At 28.9% G+C, this 25,257-nt stretch overlaps 1 protein-coding gene across 2 annotated transcripts in view; it reads left to right on the forward strand.

Moving 5' to 3' along the window:
* Positions 1-25,257, forward strand: part of LOC127288455 (fringe glycosyltransferase) — a 124,511-nt gene that overhangs the window by 61,780 nt on the left and 37,474 nt on the right. For both annotated transcript variants that reach the window (XM_051315920.1, XM_051315918.1), the window contains exon 5: positions 721-880. In XM_051315920.1, coding sequence (XP_051171877.1) covers positions 721-880 — 160 coding nt within the window. The remainder of the gene's footprint in view (positions 1-720; positions 881-25,257) is intronic.

Below are 25,257 nucleotides of genomic sequence, written 5' to 3' on the forward strand. Positions count from 1 at the left end.
AATCAAAAACGAACATAACCTATAAAAAAAAGTGTTTTTAGTTTTAAAAAAAAATTATTCAACAATTATTATCATTTTTAGACAAATTTTACAAATATATATAGATTATAATTTTTCTGTTTGAAAATTTCTCTATTAGTACAGGTCTTTTTGCATTTTGTTAAGCATATTATTAAATATTTAATAAGATAATTGTAATAAATTAAAAAGCAACGGTTAGGGCCAAAGGCCGTCGGAGTTGCTAGTATTTGTATAAAAAACGGTGTTGATTGTTAATTTTCCAGTGGGAAAACTAATATTCCCTAGAGGAATGCTTTACTTTTTGTGAAACTTTTTTTTCTATTAAAAAAATCGAGAAAAAAAAATTTTATTTCTCGGGACTCGAACGTCTAACTCTAATTTTGTCTTATATAACAACTGTGACGCGATGCTTTAACGCACTCGGCTAAGTCATATACCTATTTATTCTTTTCGGACTAATGTGATTTTTTCCTCTTATTTTCTTCTTGTTAAAGAAATACATCTAAACAAAATTTTCTTATTCGTAGAGAAAAACAATTTTCCTCTAAATTTTTTTTTTAGAAAATGTTTTTATATAATTTTAGTATATAATTTTTGTTACTAATTTTGAGCTGTTGAATTTTTGAAAATATTTTTGTCAGCTTACTTGAAGAATGATGAATATTTGTTAACGATTTTTTTTTTTTTTTTTTATTACAGATGGTTCTGTCATTTCGACGATGACAATTACGTGAATGTGCCGCGGTTGCTGAAGCTTCTGGATAACTATAATCCACGAGAGGATTGGTACCTTGGAAGACCGTCGATACCAGCGCCTTTGGAAATTTTACGTCAAGGCTCCGAGGCTGCAAAACGATCTGTAAGTGATAAAAAAAAATTTCTTTTACCATAAAACTAAATTTAAGAATAAGCTTCTTCTTTAAAATAGAAAGAAAAAAATAGAAAAAGTATAATATAAAAATATGATATTCCGTAAACATATATTGTATGCGGAACAGAATATCGGTGCGGTTATCAATAGTGCAATTAGTCGGTTGTTGCTGATGACGATTTACCGCTACCTTGGGATGTTTTAGATAACTAATTTTAAAAACGTAAATGAGTATTTTAACGAGAATCTCTCTCTTACATCCGCATTGATTTCAAATGCCTTGGGTTGTATATATATATATATAAAATATATTCTCTTCTTTTATCGAAAATTTTCCGCAAAACTGCGCTCTCACATTACATTCGTTTTCTTTCTCTCCTTGTTTTATATTGAAGTAATAGTCTGATTTAATTCTGCAGAAGCATTAAGGTATATATGAAGGAGAATCGCTTCTTTATAATTCTAATAATTTATCAAACCTTTTACATATACAACATTCGTATCGCGTTCTCCTTTAAGGTTTTTCTACCCCTTTTGTTATTGAAGTAAGTAGCTCATTGCATTTCTACCGGGGAGGTCTTATCGAATTTATGCATCTGCGAAACAACCTCACCTGTGTTCTTTAAAGAGACAGGAAAGGCGGTGATGAAGGGAAAAGAAGATAGGGAACTTAAACTATATTTGGTATATATTTATTTCAAAACATATTATTTTATATCGCATATCATTTTTTTTTTCAAAATTTTTATCATTTTTTAAAACTATTTAGAATTTTTTTTTTTATTTATTTATTTAACTCTTTAATTATAAAAATTATATTCTTTCACCAAGAAAATAATTTTTAGTTTTTTTTTATTTAACCAAAATTTTGGTTATTTTAAATAAAATTTATTTGATTCAAATAAATATTTCTCGTCTAAATAAACGTTAAATTCTCTCTAAAAAAAAATTCTTCAGCGAAAATTAGCAAAATTGCTGATTGTTGTTGCCACTTGTGTGTTCTTTCAAAGAATTTCGTTTTTTTTTCTCTCTTTTTGCAATCTGTCCTTTTAGTGTACTACAAAGCTCATACTATAGTTTATTTTATTTTTTTTTTGTCACGGTTTCTCATCGAGTCCATCCGTGAAATCACTATTTTCCGCAATAGCCTCGCGCAACTACGTGCGGTTTTACTGGTTTCCACTCTTTAATTTTGAAGCCTCATGCTTTACGGCAAATCGACTTCACGAGAGAGAGAGAGAGACATTAATTATTGCGAAAAAAAATTACGTTAGCAACCAAAATTAAAAGATAAAAAAAAAAATTGGCTCAGTCTCAAATTAAAAGTCATCTATATCACGCGCAAAATGAATGATCGTTACCTTGTAATTATATAATTTAGTTTTTTATTTGATCGCCTTTTTTACGTCGTTCATTACACGCGAAATTACTCGATTTTTTTTTTTAATATCGCTCATAAGTTTCTAAATGGATATTTTTTTTTAGGAGCAAAAATTAGTTTTTCGATCAAAAAGAAAATTTCCTAGCACGAATAGAAAAAAAAAATAAAATAAAGAAAGAAATTTATAAATAAAATAATTTTTATATGTATGACATTATATGAAAAATGATATTTTTGTTCGCGCGCGAAAAGATAATGTCCGCGTTTTCTGTTCATTTAATGAAAGAGAGAAGATGTTCTCTCTGAATGTCACAGGGAGGTCTTTCGTTTGTAAAGGTAATCATAAATTCGTGGCTGTATGTTTACGAGGTACATTGCGAGATATCATCGTGATTTAATCATTCGTTCAGGCCGGATCGGTCGTCGGTAGCAAGCGAAAAAGAGAGAGTGAGAGAGAGAGAGAAAACGCGATTTTATCATCCTTGGCACTGTCACGATCGCATCCCCTTTATTCTTTATTTCATTTAAAAGACAAACATTTTGTACCTACAACAGTATTACAACCTTATTTTCTTTTATTTTACTTTTTACCATTTTCATATTACTTTTTATATTTTTTATTTATTTTCTATTATTATTATTATTACAAATAATTTTTTTATTATAATAAATATACTTCTAATAATAATTATTATTATTGCAATTTATTATTATTATTATTACTATTATTCTTATAGATACACCGAAAAAAAAATATTCTTGTATTTAGAGGAAAATTCCTCTTACAGAATCCTCTTGAATTTTATTCTTAAAACAAGAGTATTACTCTTTAAATGAGAATATTTTCCTCTAATTTCAAGAGGATCGAAACAAAAGGACTATTCTAGAGCATTCCTCTTATATTCAGAATAATATTTTTAGAATAAAAATAATACTCTTAGAATTTAGAATAATCTTCTATGTTTAAGAATATTCCTCTAAATTCTAAGAGGATTTCCCATAGAAAGTCGCTCATGCGCAAAGATGATTGCGTCATATCATTTACGTCGCGTCATAAATCGCATATCATACGTGAAAAAGTTTTAGTTGTAGGTAAAAGAAATTTTTAAAAGAAATTTTTTAAGAAAATTTAAATAATTTTGAGGTTATGCTATTTAAAAATTTATTTTATTACAATTTTTATTTATTTTAATTTTATTTGAAAATTGATTTAAAATAAATTTTCAAATTTAATAAATTATATGTTTTGCGCATAAAAATATTATTAAAAATAGATTTAGTTGATTTATTCAAAAAAATTAAAATCAATTTCAATTTATTTATACTCAAATAGATGTAAATCATGGAATAACAAATTTTATTCCTTTTAATTTTTATAGATTATATCTATGACATACAAATTAGATGATTACATTTTTATTATTTCAGAGTTCTTTTTAAGATAATATTATCCTCTTAAAATAAGAGTATCCTCTTAAATTAAGAGGAATAATTTTACATAGAGGACAATCCTCTTAAACCTAGAGGACATCCTTTTGCAGCATATACTAGAGGAAAATATGCATTGAAATAAGAGGAATCCTCTTGAAACAAGAGGATTTTTTCTTCGGTGTAGTTTATTATCCTTCAGATTATCATAATTACTTTTAGTAATAATAATTTATATTTCATTGAATGATTATTAAATTATTTTATTAATTATTAATTAAAATAATTAAATTAATTATTTTTGGAAATATTTTCAAAATAAAAATTTACTTTTTAATAATTTAATTTACAATAAATAAAAGTGAATTTATTTTAATTTTTAAAATTTCAACCATTAGTAAAAATTATTATTTCTTCTTGGTAATGAAAAATATTTCAATCACGTCGATCAATTTATTGATAGTTTTCTTTTTATCTAAACTTCTTTTGATTATTGAAAAAGATTCATTTCTTTTAAAATGAAACTTTTGTAAATATAAAAGCGAATAAATTTTTTTGCCCCCCCCCCCTCCCCCCATGATGATTTTTCGTTGATTTTTATATTTTTCGCTTTCATATATTTATATAAATGGAGCAAGAAGATCTCTTTAGCCCTCGATTCTTTTCATTGAACGTCTCGACTATCCGGTTTTCAACCAGTGCAGTGTGTGTACCAACTGTCTGGACATCAAAACTCGTTATAAAGCAGATTGTGTGTATATATCTCGCGAAAGTCGATCGTGTATCTTTTTATGACTATCGAGAAAACGATCGTATCATAACCCAGTTAAAAGGACAAGGCGGTTTACACGGAATTTAAATTGCGAACGGTTAGAAATAAGGGGGGGAAACATATCATGGAGTGTACACCAATTTTTTATATTCGCCATCGTATATAGAGATCCCTTAACTTGAGGCTCATCAAATGCAAAATAAAAGTGTACACTCCACTTTGTGTGAGCCACAGGAAAAAAAGAAAAAAAAAACACTTCCCACGCATTGAAATAATAAAAACGTCGAAAATTTTATTAATATTTATAATATTAATATTTAAATATAATAAATTAATGGAAAAATTATATATAAGGCAAGAAAAAGAAATTAATAAAATTATAAATAAAAAATGAAATTATTTTTCGAAGTGGAATTAGAATGTTTTTTTTTTTTTTGATTTGAAAGTTAGTTGGGCCGTTAATTGAATTCTGGGCGCATTATGGTATTATAACTTTTATGGTTTGAAAAGTAACTCGGCAGGATCCTTGGAATTTAAATTACGTCAGTCGCGCTTCGCTTCCTCGGTTCGAACAGTTTGTCCAGTTGGCGTGTACGTATTTTCTTATCTCACGAGCAAATCTCCAGCTGCGATCTCTTCGCGAACTCTAGCCCTGCATACGTTTCTTTTCTCTTATCAGTGCAATCAGGGGCGTAAACACACACAGGGATGCAATATACGGGTATATCTATTGGTATATATATATATATATATACAAAATAAACCCTCGAGCACTTATGGAAATTTTTACCTCATACAAAGTGTTTCATCTGATGGATCGTTTAACACACTTGACTCGAAAATAATAATAATAATAATAATAAAAATAATTTTAAAAAATTATATTTAAAGTACGAGTTCTGGACCCTGATACACTGAAAAAAGGGTTTGGTATTGACAACCAAACGTTTGGTTGGTATTTAAGCAACCAAAATTTTTTTGTTAAATCAACAAAATTTTAATTGTCTCAATCAAAATTTGTTTGACACAACCAAAATTAGAAAAAAAGGATTTTTGTTGTCCTAACTAAAGTTTGATTGGGACAACCAAAATTTTGTTGATTCAACAAAACAATTTTGGTTGCTTAAATACCAACCAAACGTTTGGTTGTTAATACCAAACCCTTTTTTCAGTGTATATTGAATCCACCTCCTTTCTTGATTAACTACTTCTATTCGAGTTCTTTTTTTCATTTAATAAACTTGATTATATCTTGATATTTTTCTCTCCTTTTCAATTATCCGTATATATCAGTATCATATTATTTTCCTTGGTTGATTAATAAAAAGGGGAAAAAGTCGTTTAAAAATTTTTTTTATAAGAAATTTGTATTTTTTTATAAAGCAAAGTTTCATTTCAAAAATATAATTATAAAATAAAAATTGATTATAACCAAATTCGGTTAAGTAAAAGTTCAGTTAAATATAAATTATATTCATTCATAATTCGGCTAAATAAAAATTTGGAATACAAATTGTTTAATAAAAATTCGGTTAAATGACAGTTTTGTCAAATTAACAATTAACTATATTAATTCAGTATTCTCTGCTAAATGAAAATTCCTTAAAAATAAAAGAAACAATAATTGTTTACTTGATAGAATTTTATTTAACTGAATTTTTATTTCAACAAGATTTTATTTAGCCAAATTCTGGATTAGTAGAATTTCTATTTAACTGAACTGAAATTTTGCCGAATTTTGGTTAAAAGATCAATTAAACGAATTAAAATTCGTTAAATAACAGTTCAGTTAAATATAAATTCTACTAATTCATATTTCGGCTAAATAAAACCTTATTGAAATAAAAATTCTTCAATAAAAATTTGGTTATAAATGTTTAATTAATTCACTATTCTCTGCTAAATGAAAATTCCTTATAATAAAAAAAAATAATAATTGTTTGTGTGTTAAAATTTTCATTTAACCGAATTTTTTTTCAATTTTTATTTCAACAAGATTTTATTAAGCCGAATTCTGGATTAGTAGAATTTTTATTTAACCGAATTTTTATTCAACAATTTTTATTTAAACAAAATTTTATTTAGCCGAATTTGGAATTAGTAGAATTTCTATTTAATTGAACTTTTATTTTACTAAATTTTGATTAAACGATCAATTAAACGAATTCAAATTCGGTTAAATAACAGTTTAGTTAAATATAAATTCTACTAATTCATAATTCGGCTAAATAAAACCTTATTGAAATAAAAATTCTTCAATAAAAATTTGGTTATAAATGTATAATTAATTCACTATTCTCTGCTAAATGAAAATTCCTGATAATAAAAATAAAAAAAATAATAATTGTTTATGTGATAGAATTTTCATTTAACCGAATTTTTTTTCAATTTTTATTTTAACAAGATTTTATTAAGCCGAATTCTGAATTAGTAGAATTTTTATTTAACCGAATTTTTATTCAACAATTTTTATTTAAACAAGATTTTATTTAGCCGAATTTGGAACTAGTAGATTTTCTATTTAACTGAACTTTTATTTTACCGAATTTTGATTAAACGATCAATTAAACGAATTAAAATTCGGTTAAATAACAATTCAATTAAATAAAAATTCTACTAAATCATAATTCTGCTAAATAAAACCTTGTTGAAATAAAAATTATTTAATAAAAATCTGATTAAATAAAATTTCTATAAAATAAACAATATCCTTATTAATTCAGAATTCACTGCTAAATGAAAATTCTTTAATAAAAATCTTATCGAAATTCGGTTAAATAAAAAAAAAATTAACTTCTGTTAACAGTAAAAATAATGAAATCGTGATATTGATTGCTGAAAATAATGTGAAATATTGTAAAGGAGTGGATAAGAAACTGTTAATTAACCTCTATTTAATGAACCAATATTCTAGTGTGCACGTATATATATATATTGTCTCTGCTGGACATCGTTATTTATTGTATTTTCTCAGTTCTTCATATATATATATGAGAGAGAGAAAGAATCTTTGGCATTATATAGAATTGACTCCACATGGGGTGTGGTTGGTCAAGTCGCAAACGTACGATTGCTTTGGTCTTGGGATGCACTCACGTGTATATCTCTTCGGCCACATGGCACGTAAACATAGGTATCCCATTTAAGAGAGAATCCGGAATCTACACACGGTTTGTGTGCGCTGACTTGTTACTGTGTGTGACCGCAAACTATCTCTCTATATAGTACATACTATAACCACGTTATTAGAAAGCTAACGAGCAACCTAACTCGTATTTTCGCTCTCATTGCGTCTTAACAATTTTCCGTTATTATTATTATTATTATTATTATTATTATTTTTATCATTTATAAGTAAATTACCCCTCATGTCAATCATATTTTCATATTTATAATAATTTTTGATAGATCTCGTATAAAACTGTTCTTTATTATCATCCAATTGTGCCAGTACATGTAAGCAAAAATTATTATTGTGGGAAAAGAGTTAGTTTGTTGACAAGTGTCCATTAGTGGAAGTATTTTTTTTTCTCTGGTGAGAAAGGCTAGTAAATTTTTCGCAATATTGAGAAACTCGGCAATGTAATAAAGTTATATTTTGTTATAGAAAAAAAAAGAACTCGCTTTTAAGTAGAAAAAAAAGTAGTTTAGTCAAAGTTTATTTTTAAGTGTAAAATAAAGTTGTTTTGTCAAGGCAACATTTCCTTTTGGAGTTATATAGAAGAAGTATTTTCCCATGGCATCAATATGTTTTTGTTATTCAGAGTATTCAAAAAAAAAAATTGTTAGTACTTTCTTCTTCTTTTTTTTTGTGAAAATAATAATTTTACAAACAAATTATCTATTATTATATTTAATGTAGGCCACTTCTGTAATTGTAGCATATAAAACAAGAATTGTTTAAAGAAAGAAAATCTGTACATACTTTATTTAAAAATAATTTATATTTTTCGAAGAGAAAATAATTGACTTTTTTTTGAATTTTTTTAAAAAATAATCTACATGCAGTAGACAGTTTCTATATAGTTAGGTATCTAGAAACTAGATAGTAAAATTATCCTGATCGTTCTGAATAATCTAGATGGACTAGATAGTTTCCATATAGTTTTCGTATCAAGGAACTAGATAGTACAACTGTCCTAACCTTTTTAAATACTCTAGATGCACTAGATAGTTTCCAGACAGTTTTCGTATCTAGAAACTTGATAGTTTGACTGTCCTGACCTTTTTAAATGATCTAATAGATGCAATAGATAGTTTTAATATAGTTTAGGTACCTAGAAACTAGGTAGTAAAACTATCTTGATTTTTGTAAATAATCTAGACGCACTAGATAGTTTCCATGTAGTTTTCCTATCAAGGAACTAGATAGTACAACTGTCCTAACCTTTCTAAATACTCTAGATGCACTAGATAGTTTCCAGACAGTTTTCGTATCTAGAAACTTGATAGTTTGACTATCCTGACCTTTTTAATTTATTTAATAGAGGCAGTAGACAGTTTCCATATAGTTTAAATATCTAGAAAATAGGAAGTAAAACTATCCTAACTTTTCTGAATAATTTAGATGAGCTAGATAGTTTCCATATAGTTTTCATATCAAGAAACTAGATAGTATGACTTCTGACCTTTCTAAATAAACTAAAAGAGGCAGTAGTTAGTTTCCAGATAGTTTAAGTATCTAGAAACTAGATAGTAAAACTATCCTGATCTGTCTTAATAATCTAGATGGACTAGATAGTTTCTACATAGTTTACGTACCTAGAAACTAGATAGTATGAATGTTTTAATACTTTCCACATAGTTTAATACAGTTTCGACATAGTTTAATACAGTTTCCATATAGTTTAACTATCATGAAACTGGGCAGTAAAGTTATCATGACTTTTCTAAATAATATAAACGCACTAGATAGTTTCAATATAGTTTTCGTATCCAGAAACTAGATTGTCGTAGCGTTACACTTCTAGCGAGTTTCAGTATACTTTAACTATACAGTAACTACATAGAAAATAGTATATCGTTACTGAATGAAAACGTGAAATATTTCTACACTGAGTGTTTTATTCCAGGAAAGCTAACCGGGGCCACACCAGGCCCTGGTCGGGCTTCGTTTTTAATCGAACTAAAATAGGAGTTCTTCTATGGCATTTAATTTTTCATTTAGGGCTTCCTGACGTGAAAAATTTCTGTACGAGATAAAAGTCGATTGCTTCTTGACAATTTATTTATATTGGGCTTGGCTGACCTTAAAAAAAAAGTTAATCCCCTTCGATGTATAATTAGATCAGTGGTCTCGGATATATAAAATCAACTATATCTACTGTCTTAATTTAAAAGTAATTTTTTTTTTTGTTTTTTTTGTTTTTTTGCCTGGAAGTAATTGCAGCAAGTATATATTGCACCACGCCTCGGGTGAAAGGCCCTGCGGTAAAAGAGAGTACATTGCAAGGATAAACGCTCGTTATCTGGCCGTTGGTCATTTCTGGACGTTGTCGAGTAGACGGATCGTATAATACCATATAGCTGCGAATATAACCTATACCGATGAACCGTAAACCAGGAACTTATTACTGCTTATCATGACGTGATATTATTATTATTGTTATAGCTATACAGGTTGGTAACGCCCGGTTGGTTGCTTTTGAATTTCGTATATACATATATAGAGAAATGTTGTGTGTATTCACATATCCAAAATCCAATTTAAACTTTGATGATACCTATATCCATATAAATCACATATTTTGAAAATCATGAGCTTCATTCGACAATTTATTCATTCAACGATTGTGCGGTAACGAGTATTTCGTGGTTTGTTATTTTATTGCTTTTCAAATGATCTCGTTTCAAGTTGCCGCATTTATCAAACAAATTTATAATATAATAAATGAAGTTTTGAATTTAAGGTTTGAAAAAAAGTTTCTTTACCTTTGTTTCGAGTTTAAAGTTTGTAAAAAAAAAGTTCCCTGACTTTGTTTCGAATTAAAAGTTCGTAATAGAAGACACTTGATTTTTTTTCCGAATTTATCCGTGTAAAAATTTTGCCAGGGCCCAGATCGGGGGCGGATTAGGCTGCCCTATTAGAAAATAGGGGCCGCTCCTGATGTGGCCCTTATTAGGAAATCCATATTTTCTCGTCGCCCTGATTTGATCCTGATCAGGTGTGGCGTTTCATTCCCTATTAGGGCCCTAGTAGGGCAATTTCTACACGAGTAAAGTTCGTAAAAAAAATTTCTTGACATTGTTTGTTTTGAATTTAAAGTTCGTGAAAATTTTTCTTGATTTTGTTTCGATTTTAAAGTTTGTAATAAAAATTTTTTGACTTTGTTTGAAATTTAAAGATCGTTAATAAAATTCCTTAACTATTCGTTTCGAATTAATAGTTCGTAATAAAAGTCTTTTTTATTTTTTCCGAATTTAAAGTTCGTAAAATTTTTTTTGTCGTAAAAGTTCGTAAAAAAAATTTCTTGATTTTGTTTCGAATTTTTGAAGTACGAAAAAAGTTTCATGACTTTAATCGTCAATATAAACGAGACGCATTTTCTGTTCTAATGAGATTGAATTAGAATTGTATTATCTTGGACAGGCATAAATCGAAAGAGCGCGCGCATCGGACAAGTAGTATGGTCAAAAGAACAAGACAAGATAAATTTTTTATGAGGTATATATATATAGGAGGGAAGGGGAGAGGAAAAAAAAGGGACAATGATGCCAATCTGTGCAATGTACAGAGTCCTTAGTGATGTTGAGTCGCATTTCATTTCAATTTTATTCGACCTTGCAATATGAAAGATTCCTTGAATACTTGTAGAGCGGTTGAGATCGGCCTCTTCATCTCGATTTCTTTCTTGAGATGAATAGAAGCCTCGAGCTCAATAAAAGAAGTTTAAGCCGCGTTTTTAAAAAGCGCGCAAGTCGTATAAGAACACAGTGCGCACCGAATTGGCATTTTAGATGTAATAAATAGATAAGACGATTCGCCATAATATATATATTGTAAAATATAATATGAAAGATATCTTAATCTATCGCTTAAATTTTCACTTGTTCCGCTAAAGAGATTATCGTATTTATTATTCTCAATATATGCGCTCGCAAAATCTGAGATTACAATTTTTATTTGTAACGAGAGCTCTTTTACGAGATACATTGTTATTAATTATTTACTGCTATTAATGGCGAGGCACTTTATATTTTCTCTTCATAATGGAAGCATTATTGCATTAAATTATTTATTGTTATATATTTGATAGAGATTATTGAAGGAAATTATTAAATTTTAATAATAAAGCCGAGAGAGAAATATTCATAGTAGGAAATCGGATTTGAATTTTTGTACAAATAGGCAGGGAGAGAGAGAGATGAAAATTAATGCAATTTGTGATGATAAGCAATAAATTTACAAAGAAATAGTATATTCGATTGGCTTAAAATAAACATTTGCTAATGGTAGATTATCGGTTTTTCAGAGAGGAAAAGAGAGAGAATAAATATTCTCCCCTTCATTAGTAAGCCGAGGAATTTATTTTCAATCTTGTTAAAAGGTTTTTTTTTTATTCATTGGTACATCTTAATTAATGTAATTCTGTTTTGTTTATGCGCCAAATCGATGTCATTATGTTCACAAAGTTAGTAACGCTTCTTTTGCTATATTCTCGTAAGGTTCACTTGATTGACAACTCGTTATATGAAAAAAAGAAGTAAAGAGAGAGAGAGAAAGACTCGTTTATAATGGTCATTATGACTTTTTCATACAGAAAACCAGTCGTACATTAACTTTTCATATATCTGAAAACTAGATTGTTTCAAGTATTATTAAGTACATTATTTTATTTTATTTCTTGGAAATTTTCAAATATAACGTGAGAATTTTATATTTTCAAAAAATTTTGAATTTAATTTTTCTTTTATTAGAAACAATTTTTTTTTCATAGAAATTTAAAATAATTAAATTTTTAATATAAATTATATGTATAAAAAGAAATTTAGAAAAAGAGGAAAAGTAAGTCAACCGCAAAATTGTGATAACACAATGTTACTTTCTTCTCGACATAGGATTATAAAAGCCTTTCTCATTTTTTTTTCATGCATGCAAATGACACGTTTTCTTTTGTTTAGCTTCGCGTGTTGAAAAACATCTGCTTTTCTTTATACTCATATAATATACAAAACTTCCATATCATTTCTTTACAGAAAAAAAGAAACAATCAAAGAATATTCAAGTTCAAATATATATATATCAGAATAATCATAAATGTGGACAATTTGTGGTCTTATTACAATTATTACTTATTATACTCGCATTATACTCTGTGCTGAGAATTTTTTTTTCAATTGAATCATATAAATGAATAAAAATAAAGGAAGTGATAATTTGATAGTGAACAATGGTTAAATGAAATTAATAAATTTATTAATTACATGGAAGAATATTTTTATTTTTTTTTTTTTTTGCAAATTGTTAGGTACGTAATGGTGACAAATATCAGGATTAGCAGAAACGTTTCGTGCTTGGAGTTAATTTTTCTTAACGTTGCGAAGCGGTTTGAGAAATAAATTTCATTCAACTGCCGTGGCATAAAGGAAATTATACAGAAATTTCATTGATTATTAATCTTCACTTGTCTCGTGTTTTAGAATTATTTATCAAAACAAATAAATTTTTATGCTAATGTAAGAGATTTACAAAAAAAAAAGAAATAGTTTTTTTTATATAATGTGAAACAAAAAATTTATAAATTGGTTTATTATACATTGAAAAGAAAATTTATTTAATTCAAATAATCAGTTAGTTATTATCAAATAAATATTTACTAGAACCCATCTTGTACCAGATAATTTTCATTTCAATTAGATAATTTATAAATCTGAATTATTTTTTTTTTTTGATTAATGCGCCAATTCGTTCATTAAATGTATTAGTAACTAATGAATTAGTAACTAGTAGGAAATTAGTAATTCTTAGTTAAAAATGATTAATTGTTAGTAGAAAACTGCTGATTCATTTAGTAAGGCCGCACTATTTCACTTAGTAAACTTTAACAAGTGAATTAGTAACTTTCTACTATTAATTAGGAATATTTGACTGTTAATTAGCAATTTTCTACTACTAATTAGTAGTATTCTACTATTCATTAGTACTTCTTTTTAATATTAATTTTCTGTTATTAGTAATTTTTTATTATTAGTAATTTTTACTACTAATTAGTAATTTTCTGCTCTTAGTAATTTTTTAACTATTAATTAGTAATTCTTCTACTGCTAATTAGTAATTTTCACTATTAATGAGTGATTTCCTACTGTTACTTAGTAATTTTCTACTACTAATTAGTAGTATTTTACTATTCATTAGTACTTCTTTTTAATATTAATTTTCTGTCATTAGTAATTTTCTATTATTAGTAATTTTTACTACTAATTAGTAATTTTCTGCTCTTAGTAATTTTTTAACTATTAATTAGTGATTCTTCTACTGCTAATTAGTAATTTTCACTATTAATGAGTGATTTCCTACTGTTACTTAGTAATTTTCTACTACACATTAGTAGTATTCTACTATAAATTAGTATTTTTTGTGCTGTTAATTAGTAATTTTTTACTATTAGTAACTTTTTGCTATTACTAATTTTTTTTACTACTTATTAGTAATTTACTTCTATTATACAGTAATTTCCTACTGCTAATTAGTAATTTGTTATTATTAGTCATTTTCTGATTTCAGTAATTTTCTACTATTAGTAATTTTGTACTCTTGTTAGTTATTTTCTTCTATTATTAGTAATTTTTTACTACTTAGTAGTAACAAATACTATTTAATTGACTAAAACAATAATTATTTATTTGATAATAGTCAAGTAACCAATTATTTGGATAAAATTTTTTTTTCATTCTATATATAGTCACTTGAAAGTATGTGATAACGGGTGACATGATTGGTTGATATATATATATATACATATAAACTTCTGAAAAAGTGACTTGCTTATTAAAATATTCAGTGAATGAAAGTGGAATATTTTTCTTGTGCATTTTCAAGTCAATGTTGGAACGGTTTCGTCTGGGGGCTCCAAAGACGGGTTCGGAAGCGCGCCGCGGGCGATTCAGAAATCGCAAGGCGTGTCTGCAACTGGGGCAAAGCCGCTCGCCACATCGCCAAGGAGTTTGACAGACGAAGAGACAGAGAAAAAGAGAAAGAAAGACAGAGAGAGAGAAAGAAGGTGAAGGAGAGGGTTTAGTTTGAGAGAAGAAGAAGATTGAAGGAATAGTGGCAAGGCATTGAAGGAGATAAAAAGAGCGAGAGAGAAAGAGAGTATATAGAGAATAAAATGAGTAGGAGGAAAGTGAGCCGTAGGTGGTCATTCTCTCTCTGTCTCTTTGGACCGAATACACGAGACTCAGCAGGATGGCAGTAAAACCGCAACTCGCAGTGGCGATATTAATCGTACGCGGGGCTGAGAATCAACGAGAGAGAGAGAGGCAGAAATTGAGAGAAGAGGTCGAATATGAAAAAGAGGCGAGAGAGGAAGAAGGAAATAACAAGAGAGAGATAGAGAGAGTATCAGAGGACGAAAGAGAGACCCTTTTTACTGACACGTGAAATATGAGACGTTTTATTAAAGCGATCTATCGAATATTCATACCTGTTCAGTCAGACAGCCGATAATTATCGGGTAGTTGGGTTTTAATTGAGAGCCACGGTTTTTCGGTGCTGATTTGCATTCGACAATGAAAATCGATTTTTTTGTCTGTGCGAATGGGATTTGCATTGTTCTTTTACGACCAAAGGGAAATAAATTGAATTGGAAATCGGAGTATTGGTACAATGAAGTAGCTCAAAATTGGCGCCAGTACTGGCGGAATGTTGGGATGCACCAGGACTGAACCACTTAATGAATCATTGAAAGCTCAATACTGAATGAAAATTTTCAACAATATTTCAAAATTCAAGAAGGAATTGAACCAGTTAGGCTTAAAATTGTTTCAGTATTGGCTCAAAACTGATTGATATTGGCTCAGTCCAAACGGAAAATTTTAAACAATATTGAACTATACTGTTGCTGACTCAGAAAGATTCAATACTGTTTCAATTTTGAGAAGGTACTGAATCAAAAAAACTGATTCAATTCTGGCTCAAAATTAAACTATTAATGACTCACAGTATTGGCAGTACCATCTTAAAATTAAAGCAGTTACTGGTTATAAATTAATTCAGTAATTGTTCAAAATTGAATATTAAATATACAAAATCAAAATTTTTAACAATTGGTACTTTAAAATTTAAACAGTATTGAACCATTTACTGGCTTAAAATCGTTTCATTATTGGCTCAAAACTGATTTATATTTGCCCATTTCAAACTAAAAATTTGTAACAGTATTAAACTACTGATGTTGGTTCAAAATCGGTACAATATTATTTCAATTTTGAGGAGGCACTAAAACAAAACAGATTTATAATGTTTTAAAAAAAAAAATAACTAGAAACAAAAATATTGAACTGAATTTTCAGGTATAAATTGATTAATATACAAAATTTATAAACTAATACAATTGACCCAAAATTTTATCATCTTTATACCTGCATTCCGAGCTGTATGTTTACATTAAAGTACAAACAATGGGTATGCCAATGGGTCATAAACAATCTGGACCTTTGAAAATCCCAAAAATAATTAATTCAATTAGTTGCAATTCGTGTCTCGTCTTGTTGAGACGTGGACATTTTGTTTTTTTTTTGTCATTTAAGTAAATTTTTAATTCCGGGAGTGTTCGAAATTTTTAAAATCGCGATCGCTTAAAGTAAAAAAAGTATTTTCTTTATTTATTATATAAGCGTACAGTTTCGGGAGTGTTCGAAATTTTTTTAATCGCGAGTGCATATTTCCGGCAGAACACATCTTTTACAGCCTAAGGTTAGAGATACATTTTTTTTTTATAAATAATAATTACATGCAATTGTTTTTCTATTAAAAAAAAATATTTGAAAGTACTACATAAATTAACTTTTTTAAAACAAAGAAGGTTAGTAACATTTTAAAGCTTACAAAATTATCTTTTAATAGAAAATCAAAAGGAAATGAATATTATGTTATTGTGCGAGATGAGCGCGAACTCCAGACGTTATAATATATACTACACCTTGTGTGATTGAACTGCAATACAAGTGTATACGAACGTCAGGGACGTGATTACCGTTTTATGTGCCGCCGTAAAATTTTATTTGTCTTTTGAAATTATATTTGATACTATATATATATATATATATATATATATATAAGAGAAGAGTTAAATCTCTACTCGTGAAGATTTATTGGTCAATTTTACTTAAAACGATATCCGCAAGCGGAGACACTGCGTGCAATATTGTATTTGTTTTTAAATTAATTTTCTTTGTATATTATATACGCAAATATTAAATTAATTTCTTATTCACTTGCAAATTATAAGAAAAAGTATCAATTTTTTTTTATTAATTATTAATTTAAATTTATTATTATTAATTAATTACTTTCAGATGGAGAGAAATTAATTTGTTCTATTTGCTTTTTGTAATAATAATTTACATGTATTTAGTAAGATGGAAAATTGCATCTCTCTTTCTCTCTTGGAAAGAATTTTTAATTAAAACTTGTCTTTTGCTGGAAACTTGTCTTTTTCAAGAAATCCTCTTTGAAATTCATTAGGCGCGCGGATCTATTTAAAAATTCGGTTCAATGTTTCAAATAAAATCCTTGAATGAGGAGACTCGATCTTGAAAATTAATCAGGGATGTCCTTATAGACGCGTATACAGTAATCCCTATATATATATATATTTCGAAGGAGCAAATTTCGTTTGCCCGTCGTGCTCATGAATGAAGAGTCCACTCATCTCAAGTGTATCACCATCAGCTTTTGTGCCTTTCTCATTTCGTCGAGCTCCTTTCAATCCTTGTGCAAGATTAAAGGGATTAAAAGGCTGTCTGTCGCGGTGTCTGCTCGGCAGTGATGATTCGGTTATTTTTATTTATTTTTTTTTTGCACCACGGGTGCTGTCGAGCATAGGTACATTACTGGCAGACACCTTCTTACACTTGGGACCGACAGAAAATCGCACTTGCCCGCCTGTGGTTACATATTTCTGTGTATACGCGGATGTGCGCCACATGTCACGCATTCCGCGATCTCGCTTCTTTTATATATATTCTCTCTCTCCATACTTTCGTCCTTTTATCTTCTATCCTTCTTCTCTCCCGTCTTCATTTCATTTTCATCTTCAATTCCTTTCTATATTTATATACTATTTAAAAAGAAAAAATTTACAGCATCTCTAACTATTTTTCTCCTTCACTTGGCGCGAGAACTTCTCTTTCTTATCTTCCGCAATTTAATGAGGGATGCGTTTCTGCTAGCACGAGAGGGAACCTTGTATTACACAACCTTTTATAGGATTAAATCAAGCACAACAACAATATATATATATATTTAATATTATAGTATAAAACGTGGCATCAATTGCCTTTGTACTATAAAAGCGCGACGTGTTTTGCGGTTTTGTGAAAAAGGGGTGGGGTACGCAGCATTCAAACAGGAGATAAAATGTACATAGTTAGCCTCAATTGTCGGCTCAATAGACTTCTTTGTGATGCTTCGCATGTTATGCATTTTATCAATTTCCGGTTGTATGTATATATATATAAATTGCAGACGAGACCGCAGGAACAAAAATTGATCACTTATTTACATTGATAGTTTGGCGCAAGAGGAAATCGTTTATTATATATCGTAGATAGAATTTTCCGCATTGAATGTTCCGCTGGTTTCTGATAAATTTATTAATACATTATCGAGTAATGAACAAGTTTTTTGCAAAAAAAAAAAAAAAAAAAAAAAAATTGTTTAAATAATTTATTTCCTCTGAATTTTCTGACAATTAATTAGCTATAAAATAATTAAAAATTAGCTCTCACAGAAAAGACCTGCGCAACAAAAATGAGTCTAGATTTTTTCTGTGATAAATGTGAGGGCTAAGAATTTTTTTTTTTTTCTAGGCTACAGTCAATTATTTTTTGACGCGAACCCTTTAAACACATATGGGAAACGAAACTTGTATATAGGAATTGGAAAGATTCGACACAAAAGGACGGAAAAAAGAAAGAGAATATTATAGGAGAGATTCTTCATGTCTTATTCGCTAAAGCCTATTTGTCAAGTCCTTCAATTTTCTTCTCACGAGTTTATTTAAACACCGTGTAATTTATAAATTTTATAAATGACACTTCCTCCGTGGTGTATTTTTTTTTTTAAATTTTCTATAACCGGTTTCTGAATAGAATTTTTCATTTTCTCGCAGAATTTTTGTTTCCCATCACCTTCTGTATTATGGAATGTAATATGTGTCTTAGTATTCTAGGCGTGGAATTCACACACAGGTGCTATATATATAAAATATATTCTGATTCGGACCATCATTCTCGATCTTATTAACTGAAAATGCCATGTGTGTACGTGAGGAGGTACAAGCGCGTCAAGAACGAACTCTCGCACCTTGAGATACGACCGCATTTCTATAAGATACGGCGACCAGGTTGGTGCGGCATCTCTCTCTCTTATCCGCGACGAATTTAATTAGAACCGCCGGTTTCAGGTACTAAATGTATGTCCCGAACCCATTCATCCGTTTAACTCTCAAGAATCTCCGCGCAAAAAGAAAGTCTGATTAATTATTTTGCAACTCGTTTTTTTTCATTTCTAATCTCTTCTCATTATTTCTAATCTTTCTCTTTTTAGAAACGGAAATTATTTATAAATAAATTATTTGCAGTAATTAAAATCATTAGTGTATTTCATTTTACGTTTAGATTAGAAATTTCAACAGATGTTGAAGTGATTAGAGTGCTCAACTAGCAATGAAAAGAACATGGGGTTCGAATTCCGAATCGGGATTCTGTTTTTTCTAAAAAAAAAATCCGTCAATTTTGGTACGAAACATTATAAAACTATTGATAACACAGGCCAACAAAATTATTAAACTTTTTTGGTGCGGCAAATATCAGACCTGTTTCTGATAGGTTTTTTCATGCTGAACATGAATCCGTAAACGAAAAGTTCCTATTAGCTCTAGTTTTTGAGAAAAACGGGTTTTAAATGTTCAAAAATCGCGTTTTTGGCTTAAATTGAAGCTTAATGTTTCAACTATTATTCCCAAAAATGACCTATGTTGCACCATAACCTCAAAGTCATTTGTTATCTATTTTTGATTCACAAATATTAATTTTGTAAAAGTTTGAAGCTCAACAAGAAGGTTGACTCACCTGTGGTTTTATTGACTAGAGTTATTAAAATATTAGTATTACCAAATAAGTTCTGTAGTTAAATACTGGTTACCAACAATTTTGAGGTTATTAGTGAATAATATAATTTTTAGGGCTTGTAGTCTAAAGTTCAAACTTTATTTTAAGTTCAAATAAAAGGTTCTATGACCCTTTTTTCTTTGTTAGAGGTACGCGCTCAAACTTTTACAAAAGTAATATTTGAGAATCAAAAATGATAACAAATGACTTTGAGGTTATGGTGCAACATAGGTTATTTTTGGGAATAATAGCTGAAACATTAAGCTTAAATTTAAGCCCAAGTGGAAGGTTCTACAACCTTTTGTTTCAGTGCTAGAGGTACTCAAAGTTAGCCAAAAACGCGATTTTTGAACATTTAAAACCCGTTTTTCTCAAAAACTAGAGCTAATAGGAACTTTTTGTTTACGGATTCGTGTTCATCATGAAAAAACATATCAAAAATAGGTCTGACATTTTCCGCACCAAAATCACTGTTGGCCTGTATAATTATTATGGAGATAATAATTAGATTAAAATTTTCTAGACTAGGGATAAGCAAAAATTGATTTTTTTTGGAAAAATTTGGTGATTGCAATATAATGTTCTGGCTGTTCGTAATCGAATTCTTTTTCTATATATACACACCTTTTCGAATATCTCTTTTTCATTTGGCGGCATCTGCATATATATATATATATATACATACAAGGACGGCATACCAAACATTTTCCATTCGCGCAAGTCGTCTCTTGTATACATATAATAATGTCGATTGACGCCGCCGACAAAAAGAATCCTTCCGCAGCAAAATTCCACTTGGAATGCAATGATGCTCCCCGAATCGTATAAGTGGCAAAATGGGAACCCGCGCGCTCTTTATTAGCTTCGAATTAATTGCGCGAAAGATAATTAAATCGAGAGAGAGAGAGAGATGCCCAAATCTCAGGTTGCATCAAATAATTTATTTCTTCTTTACATTTTTTTTTAATATGAACCAAAAAATTTTCTTCTATTTTTGTTTTGTATTTATTATTCTTTTTTTTATTATTATTTTAATTTTTTAAACTTGTTTAACCCTCTAATGCCGAGGGTGTTTAGAAGTTATAAAATTTTTTTAAGGCTTTAATTTATCTAATTTATGCTTCGGATTTGAAGGAAAATTGTTGAAATTGAAAAAAAACGGTAAATTCACTGTTTTTTGTTATTGGACTTGAAAATGCCATCAGGACTTTATATATTATATAAATTATTTTAAATAAAATCAAACATAAGTTACTGAACACAAATTTAATTTGAAATATTATCAATATAAAATATATGTAATTATTTTACCATAAAAACTATTAACACTTTCTTTTAAAAAATTTTCGCATCAAGAACAATTCACTTAATCTTGAAATTTATTGACAATTATAATATTTTTAATGTTTAAACAATTGAATAACGATTTTCGATGGTACAGAAATACTCTTTTTTACCTATTGAAACCTACTGTAAGTATTAGATATTTGTTTCTGCAGTAAAATTGTTAAATCTATGGAACGCCTAAGTCCCACCTACACCTAGAGGGTTAAAGAAAAAAATTTCTAAATAATTAATAATTGAACGTTAATATTAAATATTGTTTGTTAAATAATTAATTGATAAGTGTAATATAAATAATTTTTTTTGTGATCTTCCCCCCTGCAACCTGTCGCAGTTTCTTTTGGTAATTAAAGTACCGTTAAGCGTTTATATGGATCCGATAAGCGCGCTTCTTGTTATAACCTCTATGCGGCATAAATCTCCCCCAAGATGACTGAGAGAGTGTTCTCTCGATGAGAGCTCGCGTCTCTCACCTGTGCCCAAGCAATCTAACCTGACCTCAGGGCAGGGTCTTTCTTCATCTTCTCGAAAATTTAGAACCAAACCCAAACCCTCCCTTTCCCCTCTAATCTTCGCCACCCACTTTAATAACATTCGACGACTCATGTGTGTGTGTATTTCGTCATAGCAGGTTCGAAAATTACACTTGAAACGAAAATGGTGTGTGAGAGAAAGAGTGGGGGTATAATAAGGGATCCTTGTCTCATATATTTCTCGCACGTTTTCGCAACGCATTGCAATTAATTTCTTTGCCAAAAAGCTCACGAAGAAACATTGCTTAAGCTGATCACGTATAGGAACGCATCTTTTTTGACTTCAATCAGTATTCGTCGAATTTTTGTTTTTTTTTTTGTGTTTGTTATTCAATACGCTCAATGGCTTCCTTAGAATTTTTAATTTCTTTTTCTCCAATCTTTTCCCGACATATCAATAAGGGTATTGATTTTTTTTTTGTTGATCATCAGACAAGTTGTAACGGTTTTTGATTGTAGTAGAAATATATTTATGTGTCACTTACGTATGTTTTTCAGTGGTAGGACAGTGTTAAATATACACTGTCCTACATTGGAAAAACATACGTAAGTGCCACGTATCTATGTGTCACATCTGTTTTTCCACTGTAGGACAGTGTATATTTAATACTGTCCTACAATTGAAAAATATACGTAACTATGTTCACTGTAATATTAGTGACATAAATACGTGGCACTTATTTCTCATTCGTAGGACAGTATTAAAAATACACTGTCCTACAATGGAAGGAAATACGTAACTGACATGTAAATGCGTGTGATTTAAGTATGTTTTGTTGTATTCAAAAAATTTTCTTGCTTATTTCCCTATAATTAAAAATTCCCCTAAAAAATGGAACTAGAATAAATAGGGAAATTTCTACACGGTAGAAAATAATGGCACCTCATTTTACAATAAGTGAAAATGTATGACTCCTACGTTCTTGGCTATATGAGATTTCTTTTTGGAGAAAATGAGTTTACAAACTATATATATACATGTGAACGCACCTTGGATAATATTCCATTTCGAGTTTGGCTCTCAAAAGGCCCCGAATCGAAACCACGTACGGTGGCAACCTCCATTACTTCGATATTATTATATAGCAAGAGAACTCTCTCGCGTGTATATGTATCTTTAGCCACCATCTCTGTTTTGCACGAGCATCCGGTGCACCGCAAACTATCTCTCGCAATCTTTGCCCAGGCCTAGTTTGCTGTTGCCCGCAAGCAGCATATACACACACTCATACTATTCGTTTTCTCGCTCACTTCTTTTTATTTTGCGGGCGAGTTCTTTCTCTCTACTATACTCTTTACTCGCGTAAGATCTTTTCTCTTTGCTTTTCCTTTCTTTTTTTCTATTTTTTTCTACTTTTTCTTTTTGATACACCCCTCCTTCTTTAATTTATCGTGCCTGGAAGCCCGCACGCGTGCAAGTGTCGTGGATCCTTGCGAATACTGACCATAAACCGCACCTCATTGTATTGTGGAAATTTGTTAAAAATATAAATTTTTTTTTGGGGTTTTTAATTTTTTTTTGTATTTTTCATTGGAAAATTCTGAAATTTTCGTTACTTTTTGGGAATTGTGTTATCGCTTTTTTTATCAGTTATAAAATTTTAATCATACAAAATTTGAGAAATTTTAGTGTCGGTAGTACACACTAAAAAATAATACTTACTTTCAGTTCACTTTTGACTAAAACCGATAACATAAGAACCATTTTTGCTGAATTTCAGCCTCGAGTATATGATTTTAAGTCCTAAAATTGACCTAATCTAGTTTTAAGATAAAAATTACGCTAGTTTTCAGGCATTTTGATTTTAAAGTGTTAACGGTTTCAGTATTTGTTTTTTGTGTGTAAATGTCGTTAGACTTTTTATAGTTTTTGTAATTTTTTTAAAGAACAACATCAGAACAGTTTAAAATTTCTGGAAATTTATTATTCGTGTAGTAAAAGTTTATTATATAGTCAGGCAATGTTATACTTGTAATTGTACTGATAGTACACTCAGAAAAAAGATATGTTTGAACCAAATGTACCATTTTTTTTATATTTACCCAATTTTTTGGCTAGTTGAAAGGTTGAAACAAAATTTGTTTAATTCAAATAAATATTTATTTGATCTAAATAACTGTTTGGTTTATTTTAATACATTTTTTGAATAAAGAAAAAATTTGATTGAGCTAAATAAGCGTTTGGTTTATGCAACCAAATGTTTGGTTAACTGTATATCAATGCATTTATTTTGTTGATTTAACCAAAATTTGGTTGCTTCAAACGAATTTTTTTCTGAGTGTAGTAAGAGCGAGTTTCAGTCAGACAAAATTAATACTATATACACTGAGAAAAAAAATTTAGTGTTTGCAACAAAATTGTTTGGTTAGGCAATTTTGGTTCTTGGAACCAAATTTTGGTTGGCTGAAACAAAGTCGTAGGGTTATCTCAACCAAACATTTGGTTAGGCCAACAAAATTATTTGGTTGAACATTTTTAAATTCCAACCAAAATTTAGTTACGACAACAAAATAATTTGGTTAACACAACAAAATAGTTTGATCTCAGAAACCAAATGATCGTTTGTTGTCCTAACCAAAATTTGGTTGCGACAACCAAAGAGTTTAATTCGCTCTTAGCTCATAGCTTAAGGGAACAGTTAGTTTAAATCTCTCACAGGGATGGGTAGTCCAGTGGTCAGAGCTCCCGACTTTCAGTTTTAAAACAGAGGTTCGATCCCAGGCGGAGGTGAGATTTTTCAAAGTCCATAAATATTTCAATTGGATGAATATAAATTCAATGTTAAATTGATAATAAATAAACAATGAAATAAATAAAGAAAATAAAAAGAAAAGAGATAAGGTATAATAAAATTTTTAATTTTACAAAAAAAACTGTTGGTTTCATCAACCAAACATTTTTGTTGACCTAACAAAAAAAATTTGTTTGAGCTAACCAAACATTTTTGTTATGCCAACAAAAAACACTCAACCTAATTTTTTGGTTGACTCAAACAAATAGTTTGGTTGCTTAAATACTAACAAAATTTTTTTGTTGGCCCAACCAAATTTTGGTTGCTCTGACTAAACATTTTTCTCAGTGTAGTATTGAAATTAAGAAAAAGAATTTTTTATTATAATATCAGTGGTAAGGGTAGTTTTCAGTCAGACTGTTTTGTTATTTTAATATCAGTAGTAAGGGTTGTTTTTAGTCAGACATTTTTGTAATTTTAGTATTAGTAATGAAAATTCAATTCAGTCAGATTTTACAATTATTTGTATTTTCTTTGATTTCAGTAGTATATATCAGTTTTAGTCAGACAATGTTTTAAATTTTTCTTACTTGTTTAATAATAAAGGTCAATAACGGTCAGACAGAGATTTTTCAATTTATTATTTATTTTATTTTCTATTTTTGTTAGTTGATTACATATTTATATACTGAAATTATATTTTCAAATATAAAATAAAAACAGTAGTTGTACTTTTTAAGAGAACGAAATTTTTATATTTTTGAAATGTAAGAATTTTTATAAAGGAAACTTTTTTTAAGAATCTCGAATTTTTTTTCGAAAAATAACAAGATTTTTAGAAT

This window comes from Leptopilina boulardi, unplaced genomic scaffold (genome assembly GCF_019393585.1).
Source record: "Leptopilina boulardi isolate dan_hultmark-lab unplaced genomic scaffold, ZJU_Lbou_2.1 LbouV2_386, whole genome shotgun sequence".
Taxonomy (NCBI): Eukaryota; Metazoa; Arthropoda; class Insecta; order Hymenoptera; family Figitidae; genus Leptopilina; species Leptopilina boulardi.